General features: G+C 42.2%; 1 protein-coding gene across 4 annotated transcripts; it reads right to left on the reverse strand.

The window, feature by feature from the left end:
• Positions 1-6,316: 6,316 nt before the first annotated feature.
• Positions 6,317-12,393, reverse strand: LOC118384249 (protein arginine N-methyltransferase 1). 4 transcript variants are annotated; one of them, XM_035770610.2, is made up of 10 exons: positions 12,299-12,393; positions 11,104-11,199; positions 10,680-10,835; positions 10,286-10,349; positions 10,049-10,191; positions 9,367-9,478; positions 8,572-8,687; positions 8,232-8,382; positions 7,903-8,024; positions 6,317-7,640 (listed from the first exon to the last, which is right to left on the reverse strand). In XM_035770610.2, the coding sequence occupies exons 1-10, from the start codon at positions 12,323-12,325 to the stop codon at positions 7,557-7,559; spliced, it is 1,071 nt and encodes a 356-aa protein (XP_035626503.1). In that variant the 5' UTR covers positions 12,326-12,393; the 3' UTR covers positions 6,317-7,556. The 4 variants fall into 4 exon arrangements, with proteins under 4 accessions (XP_035626503.1, XP_035626505.1, XP_035626504.1 ...); XM_035770612.2 differs by having other exon boundaries at positions 9,391-9,478; positions 12,299-12,389; XM_035770611.2 differs by having other exon boundaries at positions 11,104-11,190; positions 12,299-12,378.
• Between the last annotated feature and the right edge of the window lie 6,482 nt (positions 12,394-18,875).

An 18,875-nucleotide genomic window follows, 5' to 3' on the forward strand; every position in this document is an offset into this window, starting at 1 on the left:
TCTGAATTGCCCAATTCATTTCAGGTTTTCGCTTTCAACAAAATTGTTCACATAAGGAGATCAATCATCTTTGGGGGTCTGGGAAAAATCTAAGAAAATGTTACGTTTTTTTTGTGGTGTTACCCATTAAGTCTGCAGGAACCTACCACTTTTTTTTGGTTAGTGGTGTTTGTGTAGCATGATATGGCTTTTGCAAAACAAATGGCCACTTGATTGATGCAAATAATCATGTAATTTAGCCAGGTAGGCATAGGCTACTTTGTAGCTAGTTAACATTTAATTGGGAAGTTGTTTGGGAAAGCCTTTCTATCAATCAGAAGATGGTTAGGCTTTTCATTAGCATCGCTATATATTTTTCCTGTTCGTTCCGTAATTGTTTGAAAGCTGAACGTTTCAAACAATGGAGGCAATTATTTTGTAAAAACGTTCCTATCGGTTTTCTTTCAGCTTTCTTTCATTATCTAGCAGCCAAAGGCAATATCCTAGTAATATTTGCAACCTGTGAGAGTTTTTGCATCTTTAGATCTCCCTCCTCTCTCTAAATTTCGGACGGGTATTTCCATCTGTCCATGAAACCACTCACATGTGAGGTTCACATTTTAGACAGGTGTTTGGGGTTTTAGGCTGGGTTTCTGTATAGCACTTTGTGACATTTGCTGATGTAAATAGGGCTTTATAAATACATGTGAATTTACAAGCACAGTTCTAGGCCTTCTGCTGTGTGCACATTGCTGCACTGCACTGAAACACTAAACATTGTAATGTGTTCTATCAGCCAGCCTTACTGATACCTCCACTACACTACTTTGATAATGCATCCTGGAGATTAAGGGAGTATGCAATGCCCACCAAAAAATAAATGTGTATCCCCTTCACTACATTTTGACAACCGGTCTTGTATAGCTTGCTGTAGTGTAATTTATTCGCTCAGAAGATGTATACTGAACAAAAATATAAACACAACATGCAGTGTTGGTCCCATGCTTTATGAGCTGAAATAAAAGATCCCAGAAATGTTCCATATGCAAGAAAACGGTTATTTCTATAAAATTTTGTGCACAAATTTGTTTACATCCCTGTTAGTGAGCATTTATCCATTGCCAAGATAATCCATACATGTGACAAGTGTGACATATCAAGAAGCTGATTTAAACAGCATGATCATTACTGAATGCACTGCATATATACAGTGGGGAGAACAAGTACACTGCCGATTTTGCAGGTTTTCCTACTTACAAAGCATGTAGAGGTCTGTAATTTTTATCATAGGTACACTTCAACCGTGAGAGACGGAATCTAAAACAAAAATCCAGGAAATCACATTGTAAGATTTTTAAGTAATTAATTTGCATAACGTACATCTTGTCTGTCGATAGCTCCTCTTTCGTTGATTGACTGTCTTTTAACCCAATGACCACTGATCGTCTTGAAATCTAGCTGGGTAGATAGCCAATGAGCTGAGCTAAAACGGCAATACGCCATGTTTATGTGTTGCAAGACCAACCCATGTAGTAAACTCCAGCGTAAAGAGAGTCATACGCAATTTAAGTTTCATACCGGAAGGAGAAACACATATTACACACTGCATTGTTTGGTAAACGCGCAGATTCAGCTGTTTATATATCAATTATTATGGCGACTAAGTCAGGGAAAGCTAAATCTAAGTCTAGATATACAGATGTACACACAACTTTAGAATAAATTGATTGGGAAAGTGAGACAGAGATTGTTGTAGGACGCTTCATTTAGCGATTGTGGAGGAATATTTTTTGAACGGGAGAGGACATTGTTTTGGACTGGTAAGTTCTTATCATGCCAATGCCCTTGTTTGAAATGAATAATATAAAATGTTATTTGTGATTTTTATTTTATTTTAGAAGCAATATATAAACATTTAATGTCATGAAATGTGAGATGCGTGTGTCTGCCGCCCCACCCCAACCCACATGAAATCAATGGCCAAAGTGAAATGGAGACAGTAGATACAGCTGGTCTGTTGTAATATAATAAAGATAGTAGATCTAGCTTGTCTGTCATAATATAATAGACAGTGGATCTAGCTGAAATGTCATAATATAAAAGAGACAGTAGATCTAGCAGGTAATAATAATATATTCAACCTTCACCTCTCTCTATATATCTGTTTATTATACCTGTTGATACAGGGCTCATATGTGAAACTATTCTAACTGAACATTTTCTTTCACAGTGACACTGACTCCGAATGGGAGTCTTATCCGGTGTCCTGTGTGAATTTAAGTTTGCTCTCTCTAATTCTCTCTTTCTCTCTCTCGGAGGACCTGAGACATAGGACCATGCATCAGGACTACCTGGCATGATGACTCCTTGCTGTCCCCAGTCCACCTGACCTTGCCGCTGTTCCAGTTTCAACTGTTCTGCCTGCAGCTATGGAACCCTAAACTGTTCATTTTTACTCTTGAGGTGCTGTCCTGTTGCACCCTCTACTACCACTGTGATCTCCACCCGGCACAGCCAGAAGAGGACTGGCCACCCCTCATAGCCTGATTCCTCTCTAGGTTTCTTCCTAGGTTTTTGCCTCTCTAGGGAGTTTTTCCTAGCCACGGTGCTTCTACACCTGCATTGCTTGGTGTTTGTGGTTTTAGGCTGGGGCTATATAAATAGATTTGATTTGATAGAGGACTGAGGGTCTTCCAAATTTTTAAAGTGTGTAAATAGTTACCCATGTTATTTTGTAAATGTATATATATATTTTGTTTCATATTTTTTAATCAATAATAATGATTTTTTTTTTTTTATTATCATTTTTTTTTTTTTGGGGGTGTTAGAATACCATTTTGGAATTTTGTATATATTAGTTATTTGTTTCAAAATGTATACATTCACCATTTTGGCCACTTGGGTACATTTGGGCTATTTGTGTGGGAAACCTGGGTGACTTCATGATAAATGTCATGTGGCACACTCATTTTGGAAGTTATCATTATGAAACTTTGCACAAGTACTGTTGCCCTTTTATATTTTTCACTGAAATTGTCCCCATCATCCTATCTGAATGTTTGTTTTATCTTGTTCATTTTAAAGATGATGATGATGATATAAAAAACGTATGGTTTTTTTTCATTGTTATATCTAAACCAGATCTATTATGTGTTATTCTCCTACATTCAATTCACATTTACACAAACAGTTAGACAAACAGGCCTTCCCCTTTTTCCTCCAAACATAACAATGGTCATTATAGTCAAACAGATCTATTTTTGTTTCATCAGACCAGAGGATATTTCTCCAAAAAGTACAATCCTTGTTCCCATGTGCAGTTGCAAACCGTAGTCTGGCTTTTTTTATGGCGGTTTTGAAGCAGTGGCTTCTTGCTTGCTGAGCAGCCTTTCAGGTTATGTCAATATCGGACTTGTTTTACTGTGGATATAGATACTTTTGTACCCGTTTCCTCCAGCATCTTCATAAGGTCCTTTGCTGTTGTTCTGTGATTGATTTGCACTTTTCACACCAAAGTACATTCATCTCTAGGAGACAGAACACGTCTCCTTCCTGAGCAGTATGACAGATGCGTGGTCCCATGGTGTTTATACTTGCTTATTATTGTTTGTACAGATGAATGTGGTACCTTCAGGCGTTTGGAAATTGCTCCCAAGAATGAACCAGACTACAATTATTTTTCTGAGGTCTTGGCTGATTTCTTTTGATTTTCCCATGATGTCAAGCAAAGAGGCAGTGAGTTTGAAGGTAGGCCTTGAAATACATCAATAGGTACATCTCCAATTGACTCAAATTATGTCAGTTAGCCTATCAGAAGCTTCTAAAGCCATGACATAATTTTCTGGAATTTTCCAAGCTGTTTAAAGGCACAGTCAACTTAGTTTATGTAAACTTCTGACCCACTGGAATTGTGATAGTGAATTATAAGTGAAATAATCTGTCTGTAAACAATTGTTGAAAAAATGACTTGTTATGCACAAAGTAGATGTCCTAACCGACTTGCCAAAACTATAGTTTGTTAACAAGAAATTTGTGGAGTGGTTAATGAGTATTAATGACTCCAACCTAAGTGTATGTAAACTTCAGACTTCAACTATATATCTGTTGTTCGGTCATGTAGATTGAAAGGGGTGTCTCTTGGCTATAAAAGACCTTTGCACTTTTGTCTCAGGGCTCTCAACGAATCATCAGAGAGGGTGATTCGTCGACCAGCCATCGCTATTGCAAAGCTATCACTAATAAAGATTCAGTTTAAGTATAACTAACTTGTGTGATACGTTTGTCTCTCCTCATTTGATAAAACAGAAATTAGCCACCAGTGTCAACTTTTGACTGGTACTGTATATATGCATTGCATTCAGAAAGTATTCTACATTTTGTTACGTTACAGCGTTATTCTAAAATTGATTAAATAGTTTTTTCTGCCTCATCAATCTTTTATTTAATACATTTATTTAACGAGGCAAGCCAGTTTAGAACAAATTCTTATTTACAATGACGGCCTACACCGTCCAAACCCTAACGATGCTGGGCCAATTATGTGCTGCCCTATGGGACTCCCAATCACAGCCGGTTGTGATACAGCCTAGAATCGAACCAGGGTCTGTAGTGACAGCTCTAGCACTGAGATGCAGTGGCTTAGACTGCTGCGCCACTCGTGAGCCAAAATCTACACACAATAGCCCATAATGACAAAGCATAAACAGGTTTTTCGAAATTTTAGCAAATTTCTTAAAAATACAATTCCTGAAATATCACATTTATAAATATTCAGACCCTTTACTCAGTACTTTGAAGCTTGGCACACCTGTATTTACAAATCTGTCGTTCTGCCCCTGAACAGGCAGTTAACCACTGTTCCCAGGCCGTCATTGAAAATAAGAATGTGTTCTTAACTGACTTGCCTGGTTAAATAAAGGTAAAATAAAAATTTGGGGAGTCTCACATTCTCCTCTGCAGATCCTCTCAAGCTCTGTCAGGTTTGATGGGTAGCGTCACTGCACAGCTATTTTCACGTCTCTCCAGAGATGTTCGATCGGGTTCAGGTCCGGGCTTTGGCTGATCATGTCAACATTAGCTAGCAAGCCAGACAAGCAGTTATCATGAATCACATTGACAATCTACCTGCAAATCCTTTTCAATCCTTGTCATATGAAGAGAAATTATAGATAAAACTTATCGGTCCTCTTGCATTAAACACACAAGTTGGAACTCACAAATTCAACAATGAGTGGTTTGGAAGGAATCAGTAGCTAACTGCAAGTGACGCAAAGCAATCACTATTTTGCTTCCCCTGCCTGCTATTCAGTGGAGAGGGTGTGTGGTCGAAGTCTGGGTTTAAGGGTCTCTTTTCCAAGCTTAAAATAAACATTAACATGCAACACCATGGGCCAGAAAATGTTGAACACATTGGCCATGCTATCAATCCAGCATGACTTTTGCCACGTTCAAAACAATTGGAAACTCAGAATTGGGAAATCTCAGAGTTCAGTGAGTTCAAGACAACTGAGAACTGAAAAAAATGTTGCTCCGACTAGGAAAATAGGTTTTGAACGGTCATCCAACTCAGAATTACAAGTTGGGAGCTCTGACCTGTGAGAAGGATTCACCCCATAGTGCTAACAAGAAAGCAATCTTTGGCACAGCTTTATGTAGGCCCTAACGTTTGTCACAGTGCAATTAATGTATTTAGTGGCTATGCTGGCATGCATTAAAAATAAATTGCCCCACCCAGATTCACATGCTAAAACACCTGTCCACCCTACGCTGTAGACAATAAAAGGCCACTAAAATGTGCAGTTGTCACAAATCAAGTGAGTGTGCAATGCAGAAATGTCCAGAGCTGTTGCCAGAGAATTGAATGTTCATTACCCAACCATAAAGCAACATTTTAGAGTTTGGCAGTAAGTCAACCCAGGATCTCCACAACTAGCTTCTTCACCTGCAGGATCGGTCTGATAGGCTGGATCTAATTCCCCCATGGGTAGGTCTATGCACTCCCAGGCCAACCCCTGACCAATCATGTAAATCCATAGATTAGGGCCCAATGAACTAACTCAGTAAAATCTTTGAAGTTAAACACATTTATTTGCTTAGAAAAGCAGGTTGAGACATCCACAGCTTGTCATTAACAAAATTATTCTCATACAAATCACCACCGTGTCAATGACAAATGGACTCAGATAAGCCAAGTAGTTTAATCAGTGACTCAACAAAGCTTGAAAGGTTTAAGCAAGACTGTTTATGAAAATGTTTCTTCAGAGCCAACTATATCCCAATTGCCACAAAGACTGTCAATTTTACCTGAACTGAAGTGCAAAAATATAGACAAGACAAATTATATTTTCCAGTTTTACTTTATTTTTTAAAAAGATGAATAAAAAAAAGTGATGGTCCACACTCAAAAAGTCATATAAAGCAGCAAGGACAAAAACATAACATGAAACAGTCCGGTCTAACTCATCTCCACCCTGCATGGCCCACACTGGAGATTACCAATCTCAGAGGTTGCCATCAGCGCCTTCTGGCTGGTAGTCTGGCCATACACTTGTTTCAGATGTGCTGCACTTTGCGCTAGAGGGCAAACCAGGCAGATAATCCAGCAAACAAGGGCCCCTGGGATTGGCTAAACAAATGCAACTGAATCCAGGCAGGGATGACAACAGGTTAGAGGGATCTCGTTTAGTCCAGCACTGGCAAGAGTGGATGCTTTGTGGTCCCAATAAAACATACATCTCCAGGTCTATCACGAAGGTACACTGGGCTTAACTCCCCTCTAATTTGCTTTTCTTAGTAGGGGGCTCTTATGAATTCTGATTGCTAGAACAGGGAACAGGTTGAGCAAAGACCGATCTGAATTGGGAAAATTATAACTGCTCCATGGTTAGACTACATCACCCACACCTGCGGTATGAGAACTGCTTACAGTCAGTCTCGTGAAAGGAGAGGTCATCAGCACAGAGCTATCCAATCAGACATGATTCAAGGTGAGCTGAATGGTAGTCATCACAGCTACAACGGCTTTTTACAGCCTGGAGAGGATTTCCTGTAATCACGCTAATTTGGAATTTAAAATACACCAATGGCTGACTTGCACCCCCAGACAATCTAATTGCCCGGTTGGGGGGGGACAAACCTGTCACAGGAGGCGCTTCTTATGAAAACAGAGAGGGGGGGGGTCTGCCATGTCAACAAGATCCGTGACTGTACAACAGAGGCAAATGTGACTGAAAAATAACACTATGTACAGGCAGGTGAGGGGGTCAGTGTGTGTGCGTTGAGTTTAAGCACAGGCTAAGATCAAGAGCGGAACTTAGACATAAGCACATGTAAAAACATGATTTCAGTGACTATTGCACAATGAGTCGCCATGTCTTTCCACTGTTCTTTTAGTCGTTTTAAACCGCAGAACATCTGACCAAACATTGCGAGACAGAATATTTCAAACATTGCTTAGGAGTACTAGTCAAGTTCTGGAGGATGAGAATTAAGTGATCATACAGACACACACTGACCCCTGATCTTCCTTCAGCACTCCCCCGTTCACAAACACAATGGGGTGTGGGAGAAGAGGGCACCTAACGCATTCTGTACTCTGAGGTCTTGGACACCTCACAGAGCTGACCTTTGAAGTCTATATCAACAGTGAAGTCCAGGTCTCTCTGCAAATGAAAAAGACACAGAAACAGGTTAAAAGGAGGACACTGGATAACCACCCAGCTTTAAACCAAAGAACAGTACAGAACACCATGAGACAGAACAGAGAACTAATCATTTCTAGTTTGGGAAAATTATACCCAGGAAAAATGGGACGGGTAAACAGACGTACAAGACACTCAAACCAACAGACGGCAAAAAAAATGGCGAGATTGGAGACTAAAAAGGTGTCCTAACAAACTTAGACAGGGAGGTTTTTCCTCTTACGTTGTTTTTGACATTGGGCTTCATGTTGATGTTGCCGAAAATCTCCTCTCCAGTCTTCACAGTCAGATAGTCGTCCAGGTAGAATACAGTCTGCTTCCAGTGGGTATAGGGGGACTCCGGACCTGGGGAAGAGAAACAGGACAGGTTTAATGACTTCAGGTAACAAAATATCCCCTAAATCAGATACTACAGCGCAGAAAGAGCCTTCCATTTATTCTCAATTATTGATGACTTGCGCTGTCATTACTATAGACATTTATAAAGATTCAGTGAACAAATCTATTACAGTAGTGCAGACGGTTTACGGGGAGGGTTGAGCCTAGACTCACTGGTGGAGAAGCCTGTCCTCTTGTGACAGCGTGTGAACTCGATGTTGAAGTAGGTGACGAGAGCATGGATGTAATCATTCCTTTTCACTTGCAGGCAGAAGGGTGAGGTGAAGGACAGGTCGTCGATCTTCACTGTGTAGATGTCCACCTCCTGGGGACAATGTAGAGGGAGGGGGCGAGAACATGAGACTCAGATGACAAAGCAAAATCCTGTTTGAACTGGTGGGATTAAGTGGAGCCGACACGAAAAGTCACAATAGGTTCAGTCAAGTAATCAGATTTCAAGTGGGGTCACAGAACTGTGTGTATTGGGGGAGGCTGCTGAGTGTGATTGACTCACCTTGATGAGGCAGGCGCTGCTGACCAGCTGTTTGGGATCCACCACATCCACTAGGGGCTCCTTGATGGCCACCTCCTTGATGCAGGACATATCAAAACCGTACACATTCTCCCACCCTGTTACAGAGAAGATAAGAGGTTACCACCACACATGGGCAGATAGAAAGTTTAAAAATGAACTTGATATTAAATTGTCTGGGCATTAGTCTTTCATTCAAAAAACATGGTTAGCTTTGCTAGGTCTAGAAGTGCACACTTCAAAGTCCAGACTTGTTAGCTAGCTAGAGCAGAGCTGACATAACTATAACAGGGGTGGCAGGTAGCCTAGAGATTAGAGGCAAACCAGCAACTGGAGGGTTGACAGTTCGATTCCTGGAGGGTTGCTGGTATCAAATCCTAGATGTCATTGCGCAAGGCACTTAACTCCCCAGAGATCACATGTGCCCCCCCCCTCTCCAAAACCATGTGGCACCCCCCCCCCGCACCTCTCCAAAACCAACGCATCTTCTGGATCAGATGGATTAAAAGCGACAGTGAAATTTGGGTTGGACCTTGTGCAATTGACCAAAATAGTGATCTTAATGAAAGCACAGTACAAGTAAATGTTATTTCCAGAATTGTTGCTGTAAAATATGCTTTTGGCTCCTTTGACTGACTCAACTGTGAGCGTTCTGAATCTGCTTCGATAAGGGCCGCGACACTCCACCACAGAAACCAATGACAAAGCCCCTTCACCATCTCCACTCGAACCAAAAACATGGGTACAACGCTGGCCAATTCACACCAACTACATTACCCCAAAATTTAGAGGAATTCTCACAGTGGATTTTATAGTCCTTGTACTGCCTGTCCTCAATGGCTGTGACATACAGGGTAGCCCTGTCTGGAAAAATCAGGCCCTCTGGTTTCTGGGAGACAGAAAGAGAGGAGGAAAAGGAGCATGGCAGGTTAATACACTTAGGAATGACAGATTAACAGGCTATTCAAAGACCTGATATTTAGTGGCTGTGTGGAATCATGGCACAATGACTGCTTGTGGTGTGTGCACGTCAGTCTGCGTGTGGTGTTGAGCCTCCAAAGGAGGACGCCAACTCCAGACAGAAAGAAACTAATCCAATACACTTCAAAACTGCATAATTTGATCCGACTGAATATTGCCACAGCACACGCATTTATCCATGGTAAGGAAAACAGTTGAGTTGGAGTTCACACCAGTGCTATACATGAAATGTTCCCAATAAGTCAACCCAGCATGGTGTTTGGCGAGACCCAATGGAATGAGGATTACTTTATGGTCAATTCCACAGCAAGTCAGGAACTTAACCTCCTAAAAGCGTTGGCTATATGGCCAAACAGTTTAACACATGCCACTTGTTCCTAAAGATTTCAATATAGAGAAAGATGACAATTATGCCTTTCAGACAAGCATTAAAGTCTATTCCAAAAAGTACTAATTAAATATACTGACAGGAACATACCAGCCACTTGTCCCTGGCGTAGATGACAGTGTTGAGCATTGACTCATAGAAGAGGCAGTAGCCCATCCACTCTGAGATGATAATGTCCACTCCCTCTACAGGGAGGTCCACCTCCTCCACCTTCCCCTTGATGATGGTCACAACTGAATGGGGGGGGAATAGGGGTGAGTTACAACTAAATAGCCATACCACATGGGTGACTGAAAACTGAAGTGGCAGGGGGAAGTATTGACTTACTGTGGTCCATTTTGTTGGCTTTGACGATCTTCACAGCATAGTCAGAAATACTGCTGCACTCAATCTGAAAATACAAAAGCAGAGGAGAGCAGGCCTTTGAGTATCTCAAGTAATGACAACTGACCAGAACCATGGTGTCCTTTTGTGAACCTATCAAAGCTGGGAATTAATGGGCTTTCTAGGTGTTCATTATAAAGCAAATAAAACAGGTCCTGATGCAAAGCATTTACATATGTGAGATAAAAAACAGGTATGCCTTACAATATAGTATGACAATGGGGACATGTCACACAAAGACTGGTGATGCTGCATCACAAGTTCTGAAAGTACTACAGACATGACAGTAAATGAGGTGAGTCTCCTCCCCGTTCACAAACAAGGTGGGGGTACTTACGCCTATGACTTTCTTAGCCCCGGCTTTGGCTGCAAACATGCAGAGGATGCCAGTCCCACTGCCCACGTCCAACACCACCTTGTCCTTGAACAGGTGCTTGTTGTGGAACATTGAGTTCCTGTAGGTCAGGGTACGCACCTCATCTTTCAGCATCTCCTACAGAGCAGGACATGAGATTAGTTAAGGCAGGCAACACTTACTGAAGTGAGTCACTCCAACCGGGATATATACACACCTGCTTGAACATTTGACAATGTCCCACCCATCTCAATTGCATCATTGTATTTTTCAGATGTGCTGACCACAATTTGGTTTATAGCAGTGTGGCATGGGACTTTACATTTCAGCCATCTTGGTTGTGGTACAAATTTCCTCACCAAATAAACATTTAAATGACATTTCTCCTTTTTCCAAAAATACCTACCTCATGGATACCGAAGTGGGCATATGAGTCAAAGTAGTAGTCCTTAGAAGTCATGTCTTCTGCTGCAGGCTTGGCCGAACTCTCCCCCTGAGAAATCTCACCAAAAGAGATACCAGTCACAACCAACCCCAGACTGGCAATGACCAAATAAAATTAAATTAAAAAACGAAGGTTGTCCAGCCAAACCAGTTAATACAGCCAGGCAGAACATGCCGATATAACAATTACCATTGAATAGATGGTGTTTCGTATTGACTTTAAGTTGCTCAAAAAATGAACTTATGTTCATGGGACAATACTTCAAACGATTTAGTTTAATTTGCGAGTACGGGTATGGTGTGAAATTCACGTAGTTGTAGCTAAGCCCAAGTTTAGTGTAGTGCATTAAGTATTATTTTTTTTCCGAGCACAAAGGGGGGGAGAAAGCACATGGTGATTTAGGCCTTCACTTACTACATATAACGTTGAGTCAAACTTAAAAAGGTAGAAACAGGTAATCGAATGGGGCGCACTGAACATTACTAGCGAGCTCCACTAATTAAATGAGCTATGCTTTATTCAAGGATTGGCAGGACCAACTAGCTAAATCTAGTTAAAGTAGTGGTTAATAACTCCTCCCGGGCTGCCGGCTAGGTAACGTTAGAAGCACAGATTAGGACTAACTAGTTAACACCAATGACTAACAATTATTAATGTATGTAGTTAACGAAACGCATTTGATGGATTAAAACGGACCTTGGGCTACATAAAATGCCGGCAAAGTGAGCCAGATTTGCTTTGTGAAACGCTAGTTAGCATTGCTAACCTAGCACCCATGCGGTCTACCCCGAAGTGCGAGCTAGCGATGGCTCACACAACATATACTTCTGTCATTACTAATCAATTTCCCAAATGTATTCATAATTCGGTGACTGGAATTATATGACAACCGCGTATAGAGAGTAAGAGTTTGCTGTGCTAGCAAACACGTGACTACAAATGAATGAGCCTTGCGGTGTAGGGTGCCTGGCTAAAATGGATGCTTTGATAGTGAAGTGCGTGTGTTCTCTGAACTAACAGGCGCCGCGGCCTACAGTGACATTAGAAATATAGTTACTTTAGCTTAGTGAAAATACTTAGATTTCAAGCTACAGAAAGAAATTATACGTAGTTTAAAACGTGTTACACCGCTACTCGACCACACCACTGCGCTTACCTCCATTCTGTCCGTAGTCTCCGCCATTTCAATTCCGTGTGGGCATGGACTCAGACTTACAGTGGTATTAAAACGCACACCTTTGAGCCCCCACCCTTTGACGCAAAATACGGTTCCTGATTGGATCCGTGTTGCAGGCACCGCCCAAACGACAGCCCCAGTTTCGCATAAATATGTCTCATTGGTTCACACTTTAACCTCAAATTCAGCTATGATTGTGGTTGGCTAAAACTGCTACAATTCTGTCTCAGGAAAGGTTATTGGATTAAGATCTTTGCTTAATCGATCAAACAAACAAAAAACATGTAGGCAGTGCTCGTCAATAACTAAGTATATGACCACTAGGGGCTCCCGAGTGGCGCAGCGTTCTTACGCTTCGAACACACCGACAGTGCCATTGCGCAAAATAAACCCAGAAAAAAGAAACGAATTGCAAAAATCGCTGAAGTTGGAGACTTTTATCTCCCTCACCAACTGCTATCTGAGAAGCTAACCGATCGCTGCAGCTGTACATAGTCTATCTGTAAATAGCCCACCCATTTTTACCTACCTCATCCCCATACTGTTTCTATTTATTTACTTTTCTGCTCTTTTGCAAAGGTGAAATAAAACAACAACAAAAAAAACAACGTCCCTTTTTCAGGACCCTGTCTGTCTTTCAAAGATAATTCGTAAAAATCCAAATAACTTCACAGATCTTCATTGTAAAGGGTTTAAATACTGTTTCTCATGCTTATTCAATGAACCATAAACAATTAATGAACATGCACCTGTGGAACAGTTGTTAAGACACTAACAGCTTAGGCAATTAAGGTCACAGTTATGAAGGTCTCTCATCCGTGTGAATGTGCCTTAGGCATGGGGCGTAGCCTAGTGGTTAGAGCGTTGGACTAGTAACCGGAAGGTTGCGAGTTCAAACCCCCGAGCTGACAAGGTACAAATCTGTCGTTCTGCCCCTGAACAGGCAGTTAACCCACTGTTCCCAGGCCGTCATTGAAAATAAGAATATGTTCTTAACTGACTTGCCTGGTTAAATAAATAAAAAATAGTTGGTCCTGTGACCAGGGCAATACATTGCAATGTCCATACTGTGGGACGCCTAAGACAGCGCTACAGGGAGACAGGACGGACAGCTGAACGTCCTCGCAGTGGCAGACCACGTGTAACAACACCTGCACAGGATCGATACATCCGAACATCACACCTGCGGGACAGATGGCAACAACTGCCAGGAACGCACAATCCCTCCATCAGTGCTCAGACTGTCCGCCACAGGCTGAGAGAAGCTGGACTGAGGGCTTGTAGGCCTGTTGTAAGGCAGGTCCTCACCAGACATCACCGGCAATGACGTTGCCTACATTGCTGGACCAGGCAGGACCGGCAAACACCGTCTCACTAGGGGTGATGGTCAGATTCATGTTTATCGTTTAAGGAATGAGCGTTACACCGAGGCCTGTACTCTGTTCAGGGACACATTATTCCATTTCTGTTAGTCTCAGTTGTTGGCAAGTCAGTTAAAAACAAATTCTTATTTGCCGGATGCAACCCGGATGACACTGAGCCAATTGTGCACCGCACTACAGGACTCCCAATCACGGCCAGTTGTGAGACAGCCTGGAATCGAACCAGGGTCGGTAGTGACACCTCTAAGCACTAAGATGCAATACCTTAGACCGCTGCGCCACTCCGGAGCCCCACTTGCAATTGCAAATGTTCTTATGCAGCTTTATTTGAACAGGGAAGCGTTGCAGTGGAGCCAACAGGCTAGGGATACTGAAGCAAATATGGTATCAGAGGGGTCAAGGGATTTTAAGTCCAACAATGCTCTGGAAAACTGGCCCTAAAAGAGTCAGAACAGATCTTCAGTTGGAGGTTTCATCTGAAATATGGAAATATAGACCATCACCTTTCCCAGAGGACGATAACACTCACAAAAATAGATAATTATCCTGACCATGACACATCATCAAATCAATGTCTTTCAAATTACAATTGGTAATAAATAAGTTTTAAAAAATGGGTTTCATTGGTATCCTCAATATTAGGCTTTAGTCAAGTCCTTCATTTGTTAAGTATTTGCAGAAAGTGCAGAGCAGACATTATTGATGAGGCTTAGCAGTAGTACTAGCTAGTAACATTGAGCTTACTGCTATGACTAGAGGAAAGTTAGGCCGTCATTGTAAATATGAATTTGTTCTTAAGTGGTTTGCCTAGTTAAATAAAACTTAAATAAGATTTTTAAAAAGGTGAAAGGCAAAGGATGGACACATTTATATGGGGGGGCAAGAAACCAACTTACTTCAGTTAAAAAGCCAGACTACATTTATAAAACAATTGTATTATTTCTCTCAAATCTTTGTCATTAAAGGTGAATGCACCAATTTGTAAGTCGCTCTGGATAAGAGCGTCTGCTAAATGACTTAAATGTAAAAATGTACAAATTAAATTAATATGCCATGTAAAAAATGCACTTAAACTAATTTACATATGGCAGATTTTGTGTCACCCAAGGGTCCAACTTTGAGCAAATCGTCAACATTCCACCAATCAGGTATTGTGTTTGTCGTGAACAAAATTAGTGTGAGAAATAATAGTGAAATCGGCAGTTCGCCATCAAAATAAAAGTCCTCCATTGAAACTGATTCAAACTGATAAAAATAGTATAGTCATTGCACAATTGGACTAGATAATTCAACAAAAAAAGGTTGGAATGATGTTATGTATATATATATATATATAAAATTGTATTTATTTTTTACCCCTTTTTCTCCTAATTGGTAGTTACAGTCCTGTCCCAACGCTGCAACTTCCGTACGGACTCAGGAGAGGCAAAGGTTGAGAGCCGTGCGTCCTCCGAAACACAACCCAACCAAGTCGCACTGCTTCTTGACACAACGCCCGCAAAACCTGGAAGAACCAATGTGTCAGAGGAAACATCTTACACCTGATGACCGTGTCAGCGTGCATTGCGCCCGACCCGTCACAGGAGTTGCTAGTGCACAATGTGACAGGAACATCCCTGCCGGCCAAACCCGGACGACGCTGGGCCAATTGTGTGCCGCCCCATGGGTCTCCCGGTCGAAGCCAGCTGTGACAGAGCCTGGACTCGAACCAGGTTCTCTAGTGGAACAGCTAGTGCCTTAGGCCACTGCGCCCCTTGGGAGGCCACTGTTATATATATATCTTTAAATATATATATATATATATATATATAATTGCAATTCAGAATTGCATTGGGGGCGTACTTATATATACTGTTCAGCCTAACCTATGGATTGTGCACCTATGAAATGGTGTATCAACCTACTCAGTGACACCCACAGAACACATCTATGTAGAGTTTACACAAATATTAGCATCTTAGCTCTTGATTGCAGGATTTTGATTGTGGGAAATCCCCTTTCCAGTCGGTCTATTGTGTGTATTGGCCATTCACATTGAACTGTACAGCCCAACCTATGGATTGTGTACCCATTAAATGGGATATCAGCCAACTCAATGACACTTACAGAACACAACTGTTAAGAGTCTACACAAATATCAGCGTTTTAGCTCTTATTGCAGGACTCTGAAACCACTCAAATGAGCAACATTAAGCTCACCAGTCAACCTATGTCTATTGAACATTCATATTGCAATGTACAGATTAACCTATATTTTGCAACCATGAAATGGGGTATCAGCCTACTCGGTGACACCCACAGAACACAACTATGTAGAGTTTATACAAATATTAGCGTCTTACCTCTTATTGGGGAATGTTAACTGTGGGAAATCAGCTCACTATACAGCCTATTGTGCCTATTTAACGTTCATATTGGACTGTAGAGCCTAAGCTACAGATTGTGCAACCATGCGCCTACTCGGTGACAGCAACAGAACACAACTATGTAGAGTTTACACAAATATTTGCGTCTTCAATGACCATTTAAAGCAATTTTTCCCAGTTGTCTTGATCACTCGGAAGTCGGAAATGTCCAATATTATGCCGCATTCAAGAAATCTCAGACTTCCGAGTGTTCAAGACAACTGGGGAACCCGGGAAAAAATGATCTCCGATCATCATCAAACTCTGAATTCCAAGTCGGGAACTCTGGCCTTTTTCTAGAGCTCCGACTTTCCCGACCTGAAGATCACTGACATCATGATTTGACCTTGTTTGTTTCTGTGTTCCCAGTTGAACCATACATCTCAGCGGAGGGAGAGAGACATGGTCCCTGCTCTCTCCTTCCTTTCCTCAGGTGAGACTGACCAGAGAGAGGGAACACCGTTTTTCACCTGATGGCAAAACTCGAGTCGCTCTGGCTCTGTATCTGCCTCAAGCACAAATTCATGTTGTTCCTACAACCAAAGAATGTGAATATTCTTCAGTATTAAAAAAAAATCTGCTAATAATAATAAAAATGCATGGCTATTGATACACTTGGCTACTCATTCAATGCAGCTGCAACGCAAGTCTCCTGACCCCTCCTGTCTCAGCCTCCAGTATTTATGCTGCAGTAGTTTATGTGTCGGGGGCTAGGGTCAGTTTGTTATATCTGGAGTACTTCTCCTGTCCTATTCGGTGTCCTGTGTGAATCTAAGTGTGCGTTCTCTAATTCTCTCTTTCTTTCTTTCTCTCTCGGAGGACCTGAGCCCTAGGACCATGCCCCAGGACTACCTGACATCTGACACCTCTGGCCTGCTCGCCTCCCTACCACTGAGGAAGTACAGTTCCCGCTCAGCCCAGTCAAAACTGTTCGCTGCTCTGGCTCCCCAATGGTGGAACACACTCCCTCACGACGCCAGGACAGCGGAGTCAATCACCACCTTCCGGAGACACCTGAAACCCCACCTCTTTAAGGAATACCTAGGATAGGATAAAGTAATCCTTCTCACCCCCCTTTAAAAGATTTAGATGCACTATTGTAAAGTGGCTGTTCCACTGGATGTCATAAGGTGAATGCACCAATTTGTAAGTCGCTCTGGATAAGAGCGTCTGCTAAATGACTTAAATGTAAATGTAAAATGACATGATGACTCCTTGCTGTCCCCAGTCCACCTGGCCGTGCTGCTGTTCTACATTTGAACATTCTAGTTTCAACTGTTCTGCCATATTATTATTCGACCATGCTGGTCATTTATGAACGTTTGAACATCTTGGCCATGTTCTGTTATAATCTCCACCCGGCACAGCCAGAAGAGGACTGGCCACCCCACATAGCCTGGTTCCTCTCTAGGTTTCTTCCTAGGTTTTGGCCTTTCTAGGGAGTTTTTCCTAGCCACCGTGCTTCTACACCTGCATTGCTTGCTGTTTGGGGTTTTAGGCTGGGTTTCTGTACAGCACTTTGAGATATTAGCTGATGTACGAAGGGCTATATAATAGTGTTGAATAAAAACAGTGCTGAATAGAAACTTAAACATGAACTCACTCATAAAAACAGCAGCTCTTGCTGTATTCTTTGACAGTCTCCCTCTGGTCATTGTTTTAAAAGCTGTTGGCAGTGTGATTTGAGCTATGCGATTGGCCAACGCAGTAGGCACACTCGATTTACCCACAGATCTCCCGGTCCTCCAGGCAAGCAGAGTTAGTCATGAAATGGTTAAATAATGGGAACACTTTGCCTGGAGCGCAAGCCTTTATCATTGGCTTTTCTACAGAAATGTTTGATGATCGACTAGGAATGCCTTAAAGAATGATAAGGTAATTGATTACCACTGGTTTCGGATGTACATTGCAATATGAATGTCCAATACACACAATAGACAGACTGGGAAGTTGATTTCCCACATTCAAAGTCCTGCAATAAGAGCTAAGACGCTAATATTTGTGTAAACTCTACCCAGTTGTGTTCTGTGAGTGTCACTGAATAGGCTGATAGATTAGATTACATTAGTTTATTAGTCAGATGCACAGGAAGTCTGGGGGACAGGGGGAGCATGTAGCTGCCTAGTGGTGACTATTCAGCAGCCTGGTGGTCTGGGGGTAGAAGCTATTGGCCAGTCTCAGAGTTTTTGCCATGATGCTACTATACTGCCCACGTCTGAGTAATGGAACAGGCTGTGGCTTGGGTTTTAAGGTCCTTGATGATCTTCTTTGCCTTCCTGCGACACCTGGTGTTGTAGGGGTTTTGGAGGTTCAGGCAATGTGCACCCAATGGTGCATTTGGCCGAGCGTACCACAATCTGTACATCCTCCTCAACAGCGGTAGAGTTGCCGTACCAGGCTGTGATGCAGCCCGACAATATGCTCTCGATGGAGATCCTGTAGAAAATTGTGAGGGCCCTCGGGACAGGCCAAATTTCTTCAGCTTCCTGACGTTGAAGTGTCGCTGTCGCGCCTTCTTAACCACGATGTCCGTCTGGTTTGACCGTTTCAGTTCCTCTGAGATTTGTACGTCAAGGAACTTCACATTTTTGACCATCTCTAGGTGGCTTCATTGATGAGGATGGAGCAGCCTGGTTCCTTCTGAAGACCACAATCAGGGGACGGCCCCGCCAAGAAGCCCAGGACCCAGTTGCATTGGGAAGAGTTCAGTCCCGGGCTGTGAGCTTTGTGGTGAGCTGAGAGGGCACTATGGTGATACCCCATTTCATG

Source organism: Oncorhynchus keta, chromosome 5 (genome assembly GCF_023373465.1).
Source record: "Oncorhynchus keta strain PuntledgeMale-10-30-2019 chromosome 5, Oket_V2, whole genome shotgun sequence".
In the NCBI taxonomy this organism is placed as follows: Eukaryota; Metazoa; Chordata; class Actinopteri; order Salmoniformes; family Salmonidae; genus Oncorhynchus; species Oncorhynchus keta.